The sequence below is a fragment of the Idiotropiscis lumnitzeri genome, chromosome 5, assembly GCF_059441095.1.
Source record: "Idiotropiscis lumnitzeri isolate Australia: NSW breed Sydney's pygmy pipehorse chromosome 5, RoL_Ilum_1.0, whole genome shotgun sequence".
NCBI lineage: Eukaryota > Metazoa > Chordata > Actinopteri > Syngnathiformes > Syngnathidae > Idiotropiscis > Idiotropiscis lumnitzeri.
In genome coordinates, this window is record NC_142395.1 from 3997021 (window position 1) to 4018548 (window position 21528).

General features: G+C 42.7%; 1 protein-coding gene across 1 annotated transcript in view; it reads right to left on the reverse strand.

The window, feature by feature from the left end:
• The window catches only part of emilin1b (elastin microfibril interfacer 1b), a 49984-nt gene extending 47049 nt beyond the window's left edge, over positions 1–2935 (reverse strand). Inside the window, exon 1 of the mRNA XM_088297189.1 lies at positions 2454–2935. Coding sequence (XP_088153315.1) covers positions 2454–2599 — 146 coding nt within the window. The 5' untranslated portion in view covers positions 2600–2935. The remainder of the gene's footprint in view (positions 1–2453) is intronic.
• Positions 2936–21528: the final 18593 nt, after the last annotated feature.

Below are 21528 nucleotides of genomic sequence, written 5' to 3' on the forward strand. Positions count from 1 at the left end.
CGCGGGTTCAGTGCTTCGCGGGTCTAAAAAATATTCAAAAATTAAAAACGTTTTTGCCCGGGCACGATGGGGGCTCTCCATTCGCTCCGCTCCGCGGGGGCAATGTAGTTTCGCCGAGCGGCACGACGGGGCGCTGGAGCGGTTAGACGGCCGGCGTGCGCCGAAGAAGAGCGTGGGCGAAGAGGAGAGTGGACGAAGAAGAGCAAGTTCCCCCGGGCACGATCGGGGGCGACGTTTCGCGCGGTTCGGGACCGTACGAGAGCTCCGGCCGGCGTCCGTCACAGTTAAGCCGAAGAGGAGCACCTTCCGCGGGCACGGGCGGTGCCAAGCGGCCCCTAAGTTTAACCGAATGGAAGCTCCGGGGGAGGAGGGCATGCTCGCGTGGCAGTTAAGCCGAAGAGGAGCACCTTCCGCCCGGGCACGAGCGGGGCGACATTTCGCTCCGTTCGGGACCGTACGAGAGCTCCGGAGGAGGCCGGCCGGCGTGCGTGGCAATTACGCCGAAGAGGAGCACCTTCCGCCCGGGGCACGAGCGGGGCGAAATGAAACCGAGTTCAACCGAACGGAGACACGCTTCGGGGGAGCAGGTCCGGCGTGCGTGACAATTAAGCCTCAGAGGAGCACCTCTTCCGCCCGGGCACGAGCGGAGCGCGAGGCTGTCAGTTATGAATGAATAAATAAATAAATAAATGAAGAATGCCACCTTTCATTTCACAGGGCACACCGGACGGCGTACCAGCAGGTAAAAGTCGAAGTAATTAAATAAATACAAAAAGAAGTAATTGAATAAATACAAAAATAATGGCTGGGGAATAAAAAAATAAGTTTTAATAATTTATATATTTTTTTTGTTATAACATGAATTTCACTCTGTCTCTCTCTCTCTCTACCCGTATTCTATATGGTGTACTGTATACAGGGGGGTATACTGTATACCTGTATAGGTTTTTTTAAGCATTTTTGAAGGGGCGCCGCTACTTCGCGGATTTTCAGTTTTCGCGGGTGGTCTTGGTCCCCATTAACCGCGATAACCGGGGTATTACTGTACTATATCGGGTATACCTCAGATAATTTGAAAACTGTAAGAATTCCTGACTTGGTTTGCCAGGCAATGAATATCATAACCAGGGTGGGTAGTCCGACCTGGGGGCAGAACGCTCCAGCCCTCCGACCCGGACGGACGCCCATTTTTGGGGTGAAGATGGGGTCTGACAAATTTTCAAGAGAGTTCAATGAACAAAGGCCGGAGGTTGATTTTATCCGGCCCACAAATCGGCCCTCGTGTGTGTGATGAACCTACTCACGAAATGGGTAAACAACAAAAATTGCCTCAGAATGCGTCAAAAGCGCCACTACCAACTGTTTGTGTACAAAGTGACGTGAGACCACAGTTCAAGCGTGCCTGTATTTCCTTATTCTGACATCACGTCGCCCGCCCCTCCCACCTGTTACTGGGGCATAATATTAAAAGAAGGCGGGAGAGAACACTCTGTGGGTGCTTACTTGCATTAAGCATGTTCATGGAGAAGAAGAATGAAACTAATAATAAGAAGGAGACAAATAAGACCATAATAAGGCGATGATTAGGTAAGCGGACTTAAATTGTAAATTAGCCAGATAATGATGTTTAAATAAACCTCTGCCATTAGCATCTCTCCCGCAGCGTCATGCAGGGATGTTTTTTTTGGGGGGGTGAGGTGGGGAGTTCAGGGGTTGGAATGGGGTCGTGGGCCGACAATTTTTATGAATAAGGCCGGAGGGTCAAGGCCAGAACGGTGCTAAGATCGCAGCCGGAGGACGGGGGGTTGACCGTCAAAAAAGGGTCAATTGCTCAGTTCTGATCATAACATATGCCATCATATGGTTAAGATGCCACACGGCATAAACACTTTATAAAAAATTATGTTGCCAAGGTGGACAAAAAAAACAAAACACGTGGTAGTAGGCAGCAATTTTGAAAAGGTGACAAACTGCTAACAAATGTGGTTCACATCTTTGAGAAAAGGCAGGCAGTAAAATGGGCACATCGGGGTTGCATTTACCTCTCACAATATTAGAGGTGATTCGTGTAATTTGTTGCCAGTAACGCTACTATGTTGTGAAATGCATTCTTGTGCGTCCACCTGTTGACATTTCCAATTAATTATTCATGCCCAAAAGCAAATGAAGCTGCTGCCATACTCAACCACCCTTCCACTGAAAAACAGTCCTACGAATGTACTTCATTTGAACTTGGTAAATTACGTCATTTCACCACGTTTTAGTCATTTGCAATCGACATACATGATCAAATTAAGTATTGCTTTTCAATGTATTTAATAGGATGAAGAGGTGCTCGTTGAAATAGTTTTCATTTGGAACGTTTTCTGGCTTCTGTCTACGTCAAGGCGTAGAAATAACTTTAGAAAAGCCGAGTTTCCATCAAAATAACCGCCCATGTGTAGTCGTCTTACCTGTGTCTGCTGGCGACTCGAGCACCTTGGGCGTGCGCATTCCCGCTGGCGTAGAGGTTATAAGAGGTTCTGAGCGGGAACGCGCTTTTGGCGTCCACACAGGTCAAGAGAGCCAGGAGGGGCAAAAGAAGTGCCATCCCGTTCATCAATACAGGATGTCGTTACAAATCAGAGAGGGCTACCTCAACTGGAGATGAACAGTCCAGCTCCATAGACACAAATATAATAGGTCATTTTTAAAGTTAAAAAATAAAAATAAAAAAATGGTCGTCCTATTTACCCTGAGCCATAATCCTGAATCGGCTCCAAAATTCGCACTTGGCGGTTTGACAGTTTGAACGCATCTGGTCCCCTCCGAGTCCCGCCTTTTGTCCACGTTTACTCCGACCCAACCCGACAGATATTCTCCATCAGAACAACTCCTGTCTCATACGAAACAAAGAAAAGAAGAAAAGGTTGCGACAGTACAGCCTGAACCAAGTCCAGCTGCTCCTCCTCTACATCACCGCCCCCGAGAACTGCCCCGCCCCTCCCGGAGGAGAAACCAGAAACATCCAAAGCACCCACAACATAACTTTTCTTACTACTGTTCGTGTTTTACTGTCTCTCATTTATATTGCTTGATGACACCTCTCTTTCGTAGATTTAGTAGTCAACAGTTGGTCAATGTTGTGCAATTCAATGGCCCAAAATGAAATTGAAGAACTGTTATAATAACAACTACAACAGCAAACAAAAAACGAAAAAAAAGAAACGTCACCTCCCGTTTGAAATGTAGTTGATCAGATGAAAAATAGCTTCTGTGAACACATCGCATTTTTTGGCAGTAACAATACAAAAGCATTACAGATGGGAAAGGTAAGACTGAAAATGTTATTTTAGTAATATCAACTCAATACTGATAAAGTAACATTTGTTTATTTTTAAACATTACTCCCATCTCTGTTGAAACAAAAAAGCCATATTTTTATGTCATGAAGGACAATGTATTTTTCCATGTCAGTCTTCAGATTTGCCTGTTTTTAATCTCTCGGGACAGAATTTCAGTGAAACCATTGATTGTCAGTAGCTGTACCAACGTAGAGACATTTTAACATTACTCACTGCCAATGCCCTTTTGTGCTCAAAACAGTTATTTCTGGGAGGAGGGGCCAATTCTGACTTAATGCTCATCTCTGGTTATACATACATATCTATGGATGAATCAGGCCAGCGTGATATTGGAAAAACATAGAAAGTGTTGAATATTGCCATGTATAACGTAACTCATTTTTATTACCTAGTCAAAGAAAAGAAACATTTTCTCGCTGCAAAATAAGAAGGCTCAATTTATTCTTGCCTAATTGTTTATAATAACTTAGAATTGTTTCTCCATATACTGTATATATTTTTAAAAGTTATTTAGGGTTAGCAATGCACTTAGATACTGTTCATCTATTGGATGACGATGCACGAGTCAGGCTGCATCTGATTGGTCAAAGTCAGATAAAAGAAAGAGATTTCCATTCCGTTATATATTTTGGAATATATTCTGCTGCTGTAGATTGTATGTATATGTATATTTTAAGTGAAACATAGTTGATGTCACTGTACCCATTCACAGCTCAAGTGAAAAAAAACACAGACACCCACTTTGCATAAATACGACAAATATTAAACATCACATACCATTTCACCAGCTTGGGCTGAACACCCCTCTGCGCAAGAACAAATAAGACATACATTTTTAATATACGTTTACCGCGTCATTGTTTGTTCATATGTACTTGTAAGACCCCGAATGGCCAAATTAAACAGTGCCCACTTATCTTTTTGCCTGTTCTTGTATGGCACATTTTTATTATGTGTTGCATAAATCACAATGTGACTGTCCTCAGGTGTTACTTTATGGCGTATCCATAAATCAGGTATGTGACACAGAGGTTGTGAACACAAATGGGGGGATTATTAGAGGCTGGCCTGGGTGTCACAAACCTTGAGGTATTTTAGCACTTAAGAAAATTTTAATTACAAAGCAAGGTACAAAAATATAATAAAGTAAACAAAGCATTCAGGAATACAGTATCTGGTTATCAGAATTGTGCATTAAGAAGAACATTATTCAAATACAAATGATTTGATGTAAATAATTAGAAAGAATTAGTTTTATCTTTAAAATAGCATGAACAAGTAGATACAGCACAATGTGTTGGACGGTTCCATTATTTAATTTTACACATCCATAACATTGTCTGGTTGTTAATGCTTTAGTTATGATTTTCTTGTTTTGATTGTACTTTTGATTTTCTTTTTGACAGTGTAGACATGGCTGACATGGGGAGCAATTATTGTCAACAATTGTTCACTGCAAGCATTTTTTTTACAGGCTGTTGTCTGTTTTGTTATACAATTGATTTGGAAGAAATCAGACTGTGTTTTCAAATTTTTTTGATTCACCAACAGGGTAAACAGGAAATTTGGATATTGGCATGTTGGGATTTTTATTACTTATACCAAGAGCAGTCTGTCCCTGGGGCAAAATGGTCCGGCCTTCTGTCCATTATTTAGAATGAGGCAGCAGGCTCGAGGGCCGAAGTTTCGCCAAATCGCGGCTGGAGGGCGGGGGACTGACAATCAAAAAAGGGTCAAGTGCCCAGCTCTGCCAAGTAGGTTATATGTTCATCACGGCTTCTTTCTTCAGAGTATCAATTGGAACCTTTTAGTGTTGATACTTGAATTTTTCTCTGGCTTGAACTTAATCCTGACCTCTTATTACCTCTTTGTGCACTTGCAATTTGCATTCTGGAGCAGTGCAGTTCACCTCAACTGTGGTAGGACTTGCAGCACATCTGCATGTGTGTGCTTGGGCGCATTGGAGGAACTTCTGACATGTTTCAATTAATCCATTTCAGAAGCGTTTTGTGAAACTTAAAACAACAAGCGGCTCTAACCCAGATGACATCAAAATTGATTTGTGGATGGTTGAATCAATATAAGTACCAAGAGAAGACAATCATCAAGACTTAAAAAGCTTCCCTGATGACTCAAAGCCCTTCAGTATTCCCACAGCGGGAAAATTCAGAAAAATAATTGCAACAGTATGGCACAGTTCCGTCATTCACAGCAAATGGCTTTTGTCTTCAGTGTTGCAACAGGATAAAAACACACATTACTTTCTTGAACCAATGACATCACACGCATGAGGAAAAACCTGACAATGTCTGACCTTCAGTGGACGATAACGAAAACATTAACATGAAAAATATGTGTCAATGTGGATGCTGTCCATGACTGCTTTGTATTTAACCTGAGAAGATAACAACCTTGTAGATTTCCTGGAGTACAAGGAAATGTCATATCAGTGACTTACAAAATATACTCCATGCATGACATTGAAGAGTGACCAGCATGCATGCAAGCAGAGCACACACACTCACACACCCCCACACGCACCCACACCCCCACGCACACACACACACAGAAGAGATGTACTGTCTCTGCTCCCACTGATTGTTGGTGGGGTGTGTTGTATTTCAGGCACAATGCATTACGTCTGTAACTAAATAGATGTCTAAAATGTCCACCCATTTCAAGTCCAGTGAGATTGATGATGAATGGTAGAGAAACAAGCCAAGGAAACCTGTTAGACAAAGTTATCATACACAAATGTGCTGAAATATCCGCTTCCATTGACTTTTACTCTGTTACATTTCTGCCCTCTGGAAGTTGTGTCATGATCCGCGCTGTCACACCATGCTCTGTTATTGTTTTCTCAGCTGAGTGGGCGTTACCGTCGGCAACGCGCTTCCTCGACTCTGGGCGTCGTTCGGGAGAGACGCGCCCTCCGGCCGCGCACCTGACTCTCGTCAGCCCCGTGATTACTGGACAACAAGAACTGACGACACGAACCACTCGGCGTCGGAATATTGCCTGCCTCGCTCATGTCCATGTTCCCATGCTATCGATTGAATTGTCTTCCCGCCCTGCAGTTTTCAGTTGACGTTTTGTGTTCCGTTATTTACACTATTGCTTCGCCCGTTTCTGTTATCGTCGTTCAATTGGTTTATTCTCTTACCCCTTATTGGTAAGCACTTTAAGTTTTCCCGTTCCTTGCCTTTCGCAAGTGTTTTGTGTTCCGCCGCCCGTTTGATTTTCCTGGTGTGAGTTTGTCCACCAGTGTTTTCGGTTGCTAGTTGCCGGCGTATATATCATAGATTGAAGTGTCCTAATTGTTGTAATAATAAACATCTAGTTAAATTATATCTCCCTGCGTCTGCGATTCTGGAGTCCTCTTCTTATTTCCCAGTGATTGCTGGGAAATAACCCGAACAGAATATTCCGACCAATATGGACTCCGCAGACTCAGAGAAGATCCTGAAAGCCTTGGCCAGCCAGGGACGCATGGTGGGTCAGCAGGAGTCTGAGCTTGCAGCGCTTCGCGACGCAGTCGGTCTGCTAGCCCATCGTCTAGAGAGCGTAGATGCTCCCATAGGGACTTTCTGTTCGCCCCAGGCATCGGGAGCCGATCCGGCCGCCTCCGCGCCCGGGATGCCGCCTCCCGGCTTCCCCGCTCGTGAACCCAACCTACCCCACCCACCCCGCTACGGGGGGGAACCGGGTAATTCGTTCACCATTGCCGGTTGATCTTCAACCAACAGCCGTATACCTACGCTAACGATTCGGGAGTGGGGGAAGTCCTGTCTCAGCGCTCCCCGGTCAACCAGCAACTCCATCCCTGCGCCTTCTTCTCACGCCGACTCACCCCCGCCGAGGCCAATTACGACGTGGGAAACCGGGAGCTGTTGGCCGTGGTTCTGGCCCTCCAGGAATGGAGGCATTGGCTGGAGGGGACCACCGAACCATTCACCGTGTTCACCGATCATAAAAACCTGTCATACATCCGTTCTGTCAAAAGACTCAACCCGCGCTTGGCACGTTGGTCATTGCTACTCAGCCGCTACAATTACACACTGACTTATCGCCCGGGCGCCAGGAACAACAAGTCGGACGCGCTGTCACGCATTCACGATCCGGTTGAGGAGGAATCGGGCCTGACAACGTGGTTCCAAGCCATCGCCTGGTGGGAGGGTTACAGTGGGAGATTGAGCAGCGGATACGGCAAGCTCAGGACAGCATGGACAACCCAACCCGGTGCCCGGCGGGGCGGCTGTTCGTGCCGCCCCAACATCGCACGGAGGTTCTCCAATGGGGTAATTGTTCCAGGGTGGCATGTCATCCAGGAGCTCGACGAACCCACGGCCTCGTCGGCCAGCGCTTTTGGTGGCCCGCGATGGGCGAGGACATCAAGGACTTTGTCAAGGCCTGTCCGGCCTACGCCTCGAGCAAGGCCTCTCATCAAGCCCTGGCGGGGTTTCTGCATCCCCTGCCGGTTCCCCCGCGACCATGGTCGCACATTGCCCTGGACTTTGTGACAGGACTACCGGTTTCCAAGGGGAATTCGGTCATACTCACCATCGTTGACCGTTTCTCCAAGTCCGCCCATTTCGTCGCTCTACCGAAACTGCCGTCAGCGCTGGAAACAGCGGACTTACTCATTTTACATGTTTTCAGGCTCCACGGCATCCCGACCGACTTGGTGTCCGACCGGGGCCCTCAGTTCATTTCACGAGTATGGAGACGCTTCTGCCAGTCCCTGGGGGCAACGGCCAGCCTGTCGTCGGGGTACCACCCCCAGTCCAACGGTCAGTCCGAGCGGACGAACCAGGACCTGGAAGCGGCTCTTCGATGCGTCTGCCTCGACCGTCCGTCCTCGTGGGCCGAACATCTGCCATGGGTGGAGTATGCGCACAACACGTTGATCTCGTCTGCCACTGGGCGTTCGCCCTTTATGACCGCTTATGGCTACCAGCCCCCGCTTTTTCCAACCCAGGCGGGGGCAGAGGAGGTGCCATCTATCCAGGGTCATCTAAGGAGGGCACACCGCGTGTGGAGGGAAGCTAGAGCAGCCTTGTACCGCACGTCCGAGCGTAACCGGCGGATCGCCGACCGCCGTCCAGCCCCACTCTACAAGGTGGGAGATAAAGCATGGCTTGCTACCCGCGACCTCAACCTGGCTGGGACTTCCCGCAAGCTGGGCCCGCGCTTCATAGGGCCGTTCGAGGTTTAAAAAGTCATCAACCCCGTCTCCGTCAAGCTCAAGCTACCCCCACCATGAAAATCCACCCGGTGTTCAACGTGTCCCTGCTCAAGCCGGCATCGTCTTGCCCCATGGTTCCTCCATCCAGCCCACCTCCGCCTCCGAGGATCATCGACGGTGGTCCGGTGTACACGGTACGTGAGATATTGAACTCAAGGCGCAGGGGAAGGGGAGTCCAATACCTGGTTGACTGGGAAGGCTACGGTCCGGAGGAGCGTCAATGGGTCCCCCGCTCCTGGATCTTGGGTCCATCTCTCATCCGGGACTTCCACGCAGCACACCCGTCCAAGCCAGGTAGTCCGCCAAGAGGCGTCCGTTAAAAGGGGGGGGGGGTACTGTCATGATCACACCATGCTCTGTTATTGTTTTCTCAGCTGAGTGGGCATTACCGTCGGCAACGCGCTTCCTCGACTCTGGGCGTCGTTCGGGAGAGACGCGCCCTCCGGCCGCGCACCTGACTCTCGTCAGCCCCGTGATTTCTGGACTACAAGAACTGACGACACGAACCACTCGGCGTCGGAATATTGCCTGCCTCGCTCATGTCCATGTTCCCATGCTATCGATTGAATTGTCTTCCCGCCCTGCAGTTTGCAGTTGACGTTTTGTGTTCCGTTATTTACACTATTGCTTCGCCCGTTTCTGTTATCGTCGTTCAATTGGTTTATTCTCTTACCCCTTATTGGTAAGCACTTTAAGTTTTCCCGTTCCTTGCCTTTCGCAAGTGTTTTGTGTTCCGCCGCCCGTTTGATTTTCCTGGTGTGAGTTTGTCCACCAGCGTTTTCGGTTGCAAGTTGTCGGCGTATATTGATCATAGATTGAAGTGTCCTAATTATTGTAATAATAAACATCTAGTTAAATTATATCTCCCTGCGTCTGCGATTCTGGAGTCCTCTTCTTATTTCCCAGCGATTGCCGGGAAATAACCCTAACAAGTTGTTGCTGATGTCTCTGATAGTTCTTTCTAAAATGTATTGGCTGTGACTAATGCTTGTGCAAGATTCCACGATCTTTTACAAAATTCATTTTTGTTTTCCAAACCAAGACAGAGCTCAGATTTTCATGTTATGCCAATTTTAATTTCCAATGCTTTCTTGCATCAAAAATGGGTGGAGGTAAGCAAAAAGCATCATCTTCTCAGTTGTCTATCAGAGTCTGATGTAAATTGTTGAATCCAAACATTTTCATTCGACCAAAAAAAATAAAGGAATTGACAATGTTTTTTCAATACTCGTTGGTGGGAGTGCATATTTTGATGTTTGACGCGCCATGACCTGTTTGGCTCACTGATAATTTTTCCAGCACTAACAACTACCCTGGGCAGAAATTGTCAATTAAAAAAATGATGGATGGATAATTTGGAAGTTCTCATTGTAAATTTTCTACAGTAGCTTACATTTTTATTTTGATGATGTACATTATATGACAAACGGAGAAGTAAAATATTTTCATTTTAAGAATAGGGTAATGTTCTCTATTGATTCTGATTTTCGGGAAAATAAAATCCACTTCGATTGGCTGGCAACCAGTTCAGGGTGTACCCAGCCGAATACCCGAAGGCTCCAGCACCCCTGCGATCCTCGTCAGAAGAAGTGGAGAAGATAATAGATGGATGGATAAAATCCACCCCTGCATGCATTTTCTTCAGGTTTGCACTTTTTGACATTTTAGGTTTTTTTTCCCCAAGTTCCTTGTTTGCCTTATGTTTCATCAGTTAAATACCCCTTTAAGTTACTCCTGCCTCACTTCCCTGCGTTTGGGTCGTCCTCTTCCTCAACCTCCACGCAAACCTGACAGAATGCACTGACCACAACCGGACCCAGTGGGAATCATGCGGCGACATGCAAGACGTTGCTGGTGGTGACCCCACCATTTTATCTCCCCATGTTTTTGTTGATTCAGATTTTGATGACGATACCAATTTTGATTTTCCATCTTCCCCCACTCTTTGTTTTGATTCCTTTGAGTCCACTCCCTTCGAACCCTTACTGGGGCAGCCGGTTGGCCAGCTATCGGGGACCTCTGCGGGGTGGCCAACGACGGTGCCTACAGGTTCTGCAACCCCTCATAGCACTACCCGCTTTTCATTCCCTGAGTCACATTTTTCTCAGTTATTATTACTTGAGTAGATCTTGTTTATTAAAGGGATAATGTAATACATACTTAGAATTGCAAATTAATGTTACTGGAGTGATTCCTTTTTAATGAACTAATACTATGAAGTAAAATGGACGGAGAATTCCTGAGTGAAAATAACTTCACTAACTTTTTTCAAGTAACTATCACTCTTTTTTTTCTACAGTGTAACTTGGATCCTATATTTTTTTGTCCAAACCAAGTAAATCACTTTAACCATTCAGCGGTAAGATGGACTGTAGTGAGGAGTCGGCGCTCAAACTCAAATATCATTGTTTGCCCCCATCCTAATTAGAACAACAGCAACAGCAGCAGCAAAAAATAATCTCGTTGCACACTTGAGTACAATGACAATAAAGGGATTTCTGATTCTGAAAACAAATGTCTATGGATATATTCTTTATCTGATCTCATGAATCAGAGCTGTGAGCCCACCTAGGCAGCATTTTCCTCACCACCACCCAGTGAGTGTCCTTTCATGTGAATATTTTCAAATGACGACTTTGTTTTAAATGAATTAACGGACAGAGTAAGCATAGCAGTGGTCCCGTCACTTCACTTAATCACCTTGGAGCATCGCTATGTCATTTCAAATCAGAAATCCATAATCAGATGAAAGCAGTCTTGGAATGAAGGTGGTGCAGTGCTTGCTCACTCAGCCCTTTCTTTGTTTAAAAGTGTACCCTGCATGTGCATAAGCCTGTTTAACATATTGTAATGTGCGGTCCAATACATGTATGTTTTTTCTCCTATTTAAAGGCTGACGAGAAGCGGCTTGGATAATCGTTGGATGTATAAGAATTCAGACAGCAAAGTTTGCCCACAGCATATCCTCACACACACAAACGCATGCACCATGTTTTTTAATGCTGAACAAGTCACAATTTGAACTGACGCGCAGGCTTATTGTTCTATTTCAAGATGAGAACACACCAATATTAAAGATGTAACCCAGTTTGTTAATGAGCAATGCATTTTCTACACTTATCAGCTATTAATCAATGCTTTTTCGATGGTTAGAAATGTATTGCTATTTTAGTCGGCAGAGTGTATTTCTTTCCACGTCGTTGAACAGGTCTACTGAACTACATCTCTATCTGTCAGCAGCCTAAAGTAATTCCTAAATCTACGTATTACTACTGTATATTACCTTTTAGCCCCACTAGAACACTGCACTCCTGGAGGTCAGTCCTATTTTTGGTTAACAGTTACCCAGAAGGCAGAATGGGAGGCAAAGCCATCAGCTGTCTGGCTCCTCTCATATGGAATAATCTTGACATTTTGGTCAGGAAAGTATATTATTAGGAACAGATTGAAACATTCATTTCGATTTAACCTGCAGTTAGGGCTGGCTCATGCCTTTCCTGAAGAATCACTGATTATTTTGAAGATGAGCGTTACTTACCCTCAGTCATGAATTAAAGTAGAAGAATGGCCGTTTATTAGTAATGCTCACTATTGTACTGATTATATTCATATTGGGTTTTATTTTGGTGTTTTTGTTTGCAGTCAGTGTGTTGTGACATTTGTGACAATACAAGAAGAAAGGCACATTTAGAGACTTTTACAAAGGAGGTCCACACCAACTTGTCCTAGGCCTCAAGCATTAAAAGGGGTGTGGTTGTTTTCCGGAAAGAGGAGTGTTCGGTGAACAAATTAATAGCTGGCATCTGTAAGAATGCATCTTCAAGTTTTCCACCTCCTACCTACCGGAGGAAATAGGTTTAATCAGACACTGACTCAAACCTTTGCCACAAACTTATAATTACACAGCAACACGTCACTACATCGGTTCCATAACAACACTATTATTTAATATTTATTTTGAAAAATGTGTGACAACGGATTACCTATGTCTTTTGTCATTTTTTTAACACTCAATGTTCTCTGCGTCTGAAAAACCTCATAACATTAACAAAAAAAGAAAAAGAAAAAAAAAAAAACACTTTCCGAATGTTCGGTATTTGTTGTCTTGGCATCTCAGCAAATGTGTGTCCCCGAGGCTTAAGCCCCATGCCCCCTTCTCCATCAGCTGTCTGACCTGTAGACTATCACCTGGCCATCATTTCTCAGGTGTAAATTGTCATCACTAGTACACAATTTTCACAGACTGAGGGAGGAAGAAAACATTTCACATTGTAGATAGAATGTACAGTGTTGCCTCAGTTGAAAAACAAATTTCATTTAGTAGTCTTTGTTTACAAGCCAAAATACCCAGTAGGGCTCAATAAAGTGGTCTGTAATTTGTTTTAGTGTGATTGTAAAACTACGAAAGTCGCCCAGAGGGTCTACCTCTTGAAGGTTTTCGCTGTGACCTTCACCAGGAGGGTGAAAGGACACCAGGATGAGAGAGAAGAGAATGTAACAAGCATTCTCTTGTCCATCTATCCATCCATGATCTGAGCCGCTTTTCCTCACGAGGGTCGCAGGCATGTTGGAGCCTAACCCCGCTGTCTTCGGGCAGTAGGCGAGGTACATCCTGAACTGGTTGCCAGCCAATTACAGGCCACACAAAGAAGAACAACCATCTGTGCTCACAAACACACCTCAGGGCAATTCAGGGTGTCCAATCATTCTGCCATGCATGTTTTTGGAATGGAAGAGGAAACCGGAGTACCCGAAGAAAACCAAAGCAGGCATGGGGAGAAAATGCAAACTCCACACCTCTAAACTGTGAGGACATCATGCTAATCAGTAGGCCCAGTCCATTTAGGGTAATTTTTTTTTTTTTTAAGTTTAAAAATAGGGGTGTCCCGATGGGATAATGTGTATTGGATCAGATATCACCCAAAAAACAGTAGCCGATTTTAATGGACAACATCCAAAATGTCAAATATTTAATAAAAATCAGAGTCGTCGCCGCTCTCGAAACTTGCTGGCTAAACAAGAAGGGAGTGGATGGTGACTATTTTGGATCCGATTCACGGCAGGACTTATTCATTTTAAATAACATTTACAAACAAATGTGTCAACTGTCAAAATCATCCAGACTGCTTGTCATCATGGAGGAACGTGGACCGCTAGTACGCTAATGCTCCGTCCGCAAATTGTTAGTAAATACGTTAATTCCCGTTACAAATTTCCCAAACCTTTGCTTTTTAAATTACATATTACCAACATAAAAAAAATTGTAACTGGGAATTAAAAAAATACAATCGTATTATTTTGTCTCGGTCACTGGGCGTGTGTGTTTGTGTGCATGCATAAGTGTTTGTATGAGGTGGAGGGAGGAGGGGGGGGTCGCGGTGTGAAGCGTACTTCACTCTATACCTTTAACAAATTTACCTACTGGTCATGTGGAAAGGTTTGAAAAACTATATGAAGCTACCAAATCTACTTTCCCTCACCAGATGAAGTTATCTATATACCTGTCTGTCTCTGCAACATGGTGCACTAGTGGTTTGTATGTCTCTTTCACATTTCTTGTGCTTTGGATTTTAATTGTGGGTGCTCGGGCTTCCCCTACATTCCAAAACCATGTATATTATACAGCCATAACATGGAAAAAACTGAGAAATATATAAAAATAATCAGCATATTTTGTTGTATTAATTTCTTTCAACATTTCTGGTATTGGAGCAATCCAAAAGTAATTAAATGTATTAAAAAATGTAGTCAAATCATGCAGGTAGGAGCCAGTCACATGCAAACATAATGCAGATGACTGCCACCTGAAAATAAAAATGCTTGTTCTCAGGGAACTTCTAACAAGAAATAGCTATTTTGAGTATTTACTGCAAATCGTAACTACATTAATTTAATGTACATTTACTTGATTTTATATTAAATATGTATTATTATCACCAAAAAATGGGTTATGTTAAGCACCGTTGGCCCAGTCACTGACAGACTTCCCTTAAAAACAAAACGCTATGTTCAACATACTGTATCAACACAGCAAGAATCAAAGCAGCTGTGTGCATTCAGTCAAACACCTTCAGTGTGCTGCGCCATCAGAAAACCAACACACACTCCTCTGGTTCAGATTAAGTTCTCACTGATATCAATCACGGTTTTTCAGGCATGTTGGTGAGTATGCAGCAGAGGAAAGTGGGTAAAAAATTCCAAGGTTTTGCTGCTTTACAAGAAATGAGAGACTTCCCAAGCAGTGGGGGAAAGCTTGCAAACCAGAGGACAAAGATAATCTTATCTGTATTCTCACTAGTGGTTTTATCAATCAAATGTTGACAATTTATCCGTTTGGCGAGCCAGGATATTTACAGTACGTGCACAGAACGATAGGTGCAAAAGTAACAGTGCTGGACAACTGTGTGAAGTAAATAAATAGAATCAGTAACTGCAAGTTGCACATCAGGCAGTTGGGCCTTCCAATGATAAACCAACTCACTCCAACTGAAAAATTGCAACCCCTGCAAAAACTTAAGAAAACAATTTATGGGTGTCCATTTACACTGTACTCGATATTTTGAATTACAAACGATTGCGTGACTGTCTGAACACTGTCTACATGGTAATTGTCAAAATTTTGTGTAGTTTGAGGAAGAGGAGGACCCAAACACAGGGAAGCGAGGCAGGGGAAACTTAGAAGGTATTTATTAGTGCTGTCAAATGATAATTTATTTTTAACTAATTAATCACAAAATAATTCCATTATTAATCGCGATTAATCACATTTTTCAACTACTATTTTTTGCGAAGCTTATAACAGCCATTTAGTTCAATAATACCTTGGAATTTATGCAAAATCACCAAATATGAAGTATATTTAATTCAAAGACTGTTCTAATAGCTTTCTTGGATCCTTGAATACGATCTAAATGGAGACATATTTTCGAAACATTTCTCAAAACTGCCCACAAGCGCCACACTCCAGCAGTGTTGGTTTGCAAGGCCCAGTGGTAACTTAAACACAGTGTTTTGTTCTGAGACGTGCTAAAGACAGCTAATATGGCACAATATTTGCAAAGTATGCAAATTATTTTTTTAAGTAAATCAAACTGAGTTAACTGAGTTAATTTTTGGGGGATTAATCACCTGGGTTAATGCTTTAATTTTGACAGCCATAGTATTTATATAATCAAAAACACAAAAGTACAAAATCAACTGGCAGCAACAAAACAAACAAACAAACTTGACTGAAAAAAAAGTGAGACAGGCAAGAGTACAACTGACGTGGACACTGGCAGGGAAATGCACTAGCAAGAAGGGAAAGTAAACAGCGAACTAAATACAAACAAATTAACGAGACAACGAGGAGCACCTGGACAAGACACAAAGGGTTGGAAGGACCTGATGAGTTAACACTCGGACGACCGTAGACGAACACAATGAACATGACGAGACACACCAAATACAAGGAAAAAACATGAAACTAAACACTAAATCAAAAAACACAAAGACAGATGATGACAGTAAGAATAAAGAAAAATAAATAATCAATTTAAAAACACAAAAAATAAATTTTTTCAACAATAGTGAGCGGAAATAGAAAGGCTTGCTGGATAAAGTTGGCTTGTTTGTTTAAAATCGAGCCCTGTGATGGTTCATTGCAGAAGGACCCCCGATCGTGGTAATTAAGGCTCCCTTTCATTTTAATATCTGCTTAATAGACAGAGTTAGTAGGCTCATTGTTTTATTTATAGAATCACCCATTGCTTTAGACCATTAAAAAAACATTTGTGAAGATGTTAGGCAGACTTTTGCTTTCATGACGTTTTCAAAGGCTTTTTTCACAGTCAGGGCTTCATGTGATCACAGACTTTGAAGTACAATGCTGCCGCTGGCTTTGTGTTTGTGCTATCTTAATGCAATGCCAGCGTTAAATTAGCGACCGAATGTATGTGACAAATTTAAAGAAAGGGCTCGACTAAGTAAGGCCGGAGCTGGATTTTACTCTGGCCCACTAATTGTGCGTGTGATGTGGTCGGGGAGGGGACCAAAAGTTCATCTGGCAAATTGGGAAAAAGACAAAAATTGCCACAGAATGTGTCAAAAGCGCTAAACTGCGTACTTACTTGCATTGGGCACGGTTGTGGAGAGGAAGAAGAAGAACAAGGAGATGAAGAAGAAGGAGACGTTAGGAGACGCTTTTTTTTTTTTTTTTTTTGGTGAGGGGGCTGAACGGGGTTGGGGCTGACAATTTTTATGAAGATGGCCAGAGGGTCGGAGCCGGAGGACGGGGGAATGACCGATAAAAATGCCCAGCTCTGTAAATTTGCCACTATCAGGCCAAGCAATTAAAAACAACATCTTTCACCAGTGGATTATGAACTTGTATATTTCACTTCTGTTCAGTATGTCTTAAGACTAATCATTGTTCATTGTTCAAGAGATACTTCCTCATATTTAGTCTGTGTCTGGTGTTAATCTAAACAGTTTGAACTGTCTTTAGTGGAAGGGCGGGCATACCTGGGGGCCCAAGTTAACCCTTGTAACACCATTGCACATGCATGCACACGCACAGACACCCACGCACACACCCCCACACACACGCACACGCACCCCCACACACAGACACATACACGCGTTTATTTAACTTTGTCCAAAAAAGGAGCTGTTAAGGCTGCTGAGATTAGCGTGCAGCGAATAGAACAAGCAGCAGGAACAGTGAAACCGTGTGGCAGTGAAACAGGACACTTCACTCTGTTTGAGTAGATAACTTGGAGACGATGAGAAATTATATTCATTATCCATTGGCAAGGTGGGTAAAAAGATTAAGTACTGTGCAACTAACAAAATCTCTATGTAACTATTTAATGAAATATGCACATAAGAGAAACTGCTAAATATTTGGAGATGTAATTACATATGGCGAAAATCAATGTTTGGTAAGGAACATCTGTTCACTTTTGTTTTAAAACTGTTTCAAGTCTAGCATGCAGACTATGACCACAGAGCTTCTCTTTCCAGCTCACTCCACACATATGGCACAATTCAAAATAGCACATGCTGGATGCAAGAGTCACTATTCGAAAAGATATAAAAAGTTATTACTTTAAAACAGCAGGATTTGCAGTCAGAATCAAAACCCATAATCTTTAAAGTGTAACTCCATGTAAACCACTAAACAATAATCCAATTCGGAGGCATTACTGATTGTGACTTAATTGTACCTGCTGTTGTGCAAATGGCTCAGAAAAGAAGTCATTAACACAACAACCGCACTTAAGGAACAGTTTTTCAGGTGCTGTGCACAGACCATTTATTTCTCATTTTTTTATTTTATTTTGCCTGGACTGGTAGAGAATAAAGGACACAGCTACCTAAAGAAATAAAACATAACCCATGTCTGTCCCATGCAAGTCACCCATCAATTTAAATTCTAGAGGGCCTTAGCTTAAGGATACTTTATATTAACTCACTTGAGTTGATGTCTACTAATTATTTGAAACAGCCATAGAATAAACTACATATTCTGTTTACATATTCAAATGTCTGTGGTTCAGTCCATCATGTCTCCTTCCCCTCAACAATGCCTCTCATTTACTGACCGAATATGTTAACGGTTTTTGTCCTCTGCCCAAACTAGTAATAGACGCCCTCTGATGGTGAAAGGCAGTCCTCCACTTTCTGGCAGAATTGGAATCTGGCACAGTTTTTATTACCTGCAGGAGGTTCCATGTGTTCAATTGTATGTTTTAGTTTCAGGGCATCTTTCCTGCCACATCCCAATGTATTGTTCTAGTTGGGTACTCATAACATTTCTGTGCGAATCCACATATTGACAATATCCTTTGGGTGGTGGCAATCCTTCGCTAGGGACCGGTTTTGGTGGTTCTGTAGGGCTGGCAAACCGCCCTGGATTTCAAGGCTTGGGTGGTGTCCTCTGGCTTTAGACCAGAGACTCTATCCCAGTTTTCCGGAGAGAATCTCATATTTTCAAAACACTTCTTAATAAATAGGAGTTGTCATATTTAGACCCTATGTCTCCGTGTTTTGGGGGTAGACACTTATATTTATGGTGAGTATTTGCGTGTATTAGCTTGTCCTTCATCATTATCATATATCAATATCGTCAAAGACATTACTCACCCGAACTCACACCTGTTTGACCTGTTGCCCTCTGGCAGGCGCTACAGGTGCATTAAATCAAAGACTAATTTCCAAGAGCCATCTCCATTCTAAACTCTCACACACACACACGATCACCCTTACCTTGCAGAACAGCGACGTAATGTGTTTTATTTATCCAATTTCGTATTATTTTCCATCACATTATTTATTCTCTTATTGATCTAACGTATATATTTGATTAAATTATTGTTGTATTTCACTGGAGAGGAGAGCTCTCTAATCTCGTTGCACACTGTACAATGACAATAAAGGGATTTCTGATTCAGATTTTGATATTTTCGGACAAAAAATGGAGACTCATCGAGCACCTCAGCATACATAGTACTTCTCTGTTGTGTACTCGGGGCATACCAAGTTTGTAAACCGAAGAACCAGAGCAAGTTGCTGCACTTGATTTGGGCAAAAAATATAATTGGTTGCTGTTGATGGTTTTGGAAAAAAAAAAAGGCGTCGATACTAGCTGTAAAAAAAAAAAAAGTTGTTTTAGTTTCTACCTGCCAATGTTAATGTTTCCAAATTTTGCCTGTCAGTGTAATCAAATTTGAATCGGTGTGCTGTATTTTATACATTTTTTTTTGTATTATTTCAACATTTTTGTTAACAAAGAAATCTATTTTTGGCAAGATTTTTGAGTCACCTTGGCCTTTGAGTTTGGTTGTACTATCTCAATCACAATGTGTATTGACACATCATCTATTTTAGGTAGAACTACTCCATATCCCTGAAAGAGATTCTTCAGCCTCTCTTGTTCCAAATGCCAGTACCAAATACATTTTTTTTCCTATCTGGCTTGGATTTATAATTGCTGAACTGGGAAAACATCACGTTCAATCTTTGTGAGACAAAATGTGGAGATAATTACAAATGCTATTTGGTGCCCATCACCCTGGTCTGATTGGTTATCGGAGCACTGTGTGAGTCACTTATACTAAGTAACACATACACATGGTCCATATCATGTTGGAAGGGCACCAACCAAAAGCACCTACTTTGACAATGTCATGAAAGCACAAAAATTATGCATAAGCAGAATGCTGCTTTGGACTTGTACGCAGACCACAGTTGCACACGTGAGTTAATTGACGTGAGGATTCAGGTTTCATGTTTTTACACAATAGACGTTCAACTACGGCCCACGAAAGCAAAGACAGAAAGCGCTCCTGTGAGTATAAACTCCTTTCACTGTAAAATCCTTCAATTTTCTGAAGTGCTTTTCCTTGTGGACTCATTTTAAATTCATTCGCTTGTTGTACAAGCTGCTAGGTAGCGCTAAGATAGCCAGTTTATTTTCATGAGCTCTCCGATTTGAAAGTGGCCAAACTCCATTCGTCCGTGTGAGGTGAGGCAGGCAATGAAGTAACAAAGACAAAGTTGATAATATGTCAAGCTGGGTTTCATTGACTGCTTAACAGTTGAATTTAATGCTCTGTAGTTGGCTAAATATTTCCATACAGATGCAAACGCTTCCATGTTTTGTTCTCAAGTGCAGCAGGGTGTCTAACGGCGCATTTAAGTATGTCTGCGCGCTTAGCTGCCATGGTGTCTCAAACAGAAAGGTCCCGCGAGTTCTTAAAATGTAGCTTTAATCCAACCACTGTTTGTTTGGATTTAATTTTTCTTAATAAACAATATCTATTGTTTGTTTATGCCCACCACAGTACACCTTAAGTATGACTCAAGTGAGACATTTTTAAAATGTGATAATATAACGAAACTAAGGCAGAAAATAGTGTGTAGAAATCAAACACCCACTCAGTTTAGGACAGCTGGAAGTCATTACACCTACCCCCCAAACTCACCACCCCACTCCAACTTTGTAACTCCTCGCTCTCTGACTTCTCTGGTGAAATACTGCAAGAACATTTGGAGAATGTTGGAAGAAAGCTGAAAAAGCAATGTTGCTCTGACAGAAGAAACAATGTACAGTTTGTATCTGATCTGATTTGTGCCTGATCAGATACTGTGCTGAGTAGCCCTTTCAAGGATAGTGGTTATCACAGTGGACAGCTTTTCAGAAGTTGCTCTCTCCTACATGACTATATTCCCCCCAAAATCCAAAATATAGGTTATCATAATTTGTTCATCATATATCCACACACTCATGCACACACTCACTCACATTTATACACAAACAGTGGACTATCAGCCCCGACTGACCAGGAGAACCCCTATTTCTAGTCATTTTAATTCAACAAAAAGTGAACAGTAATTTCTTTTTTTAAGGTCTCTTGCCAAAATTTATCTTGAAACATACCTTAAAAATTTTTTTCATGAAATTGTCAAGAGGGGAGCTGGATCCTTGAGGTCGACGTGTCAAACAGGGGACCGCCCTATATGGCGGTGGAGCTGACTGTATCCATTCACACTGATGATTAGTGCTTATTTACCACAATGATTTTCTTTGTTTTTTTCAAGAATGGCTTATTTGACCTAAATGGGATCATTATTTAAACACTTCCCTCTGAGAAATATATTGAGCGAATGTTTGGGTAAAAAGTTTTACAGCGGTTCTTAATTATTATTTGGAGGCAGGAGTAAGACATTTCCCAATACGTCGATTTTAAATTTCAAAATGTAATTTCCTTATGACGGCTTTACTATAAACCCTCTGATATTCACCGTCATACCGTAATTCTTTGTTTTGAACTTTGTGATAAACTACGTAATGAGTCCCCTCTTTTTCTAACAAAATAGCACAGGTGCCCTCTTGACTGATATTGAGTGACACTAACATTTCTAATATTTTGTAATCAGACACAGAAGCAGATTTAT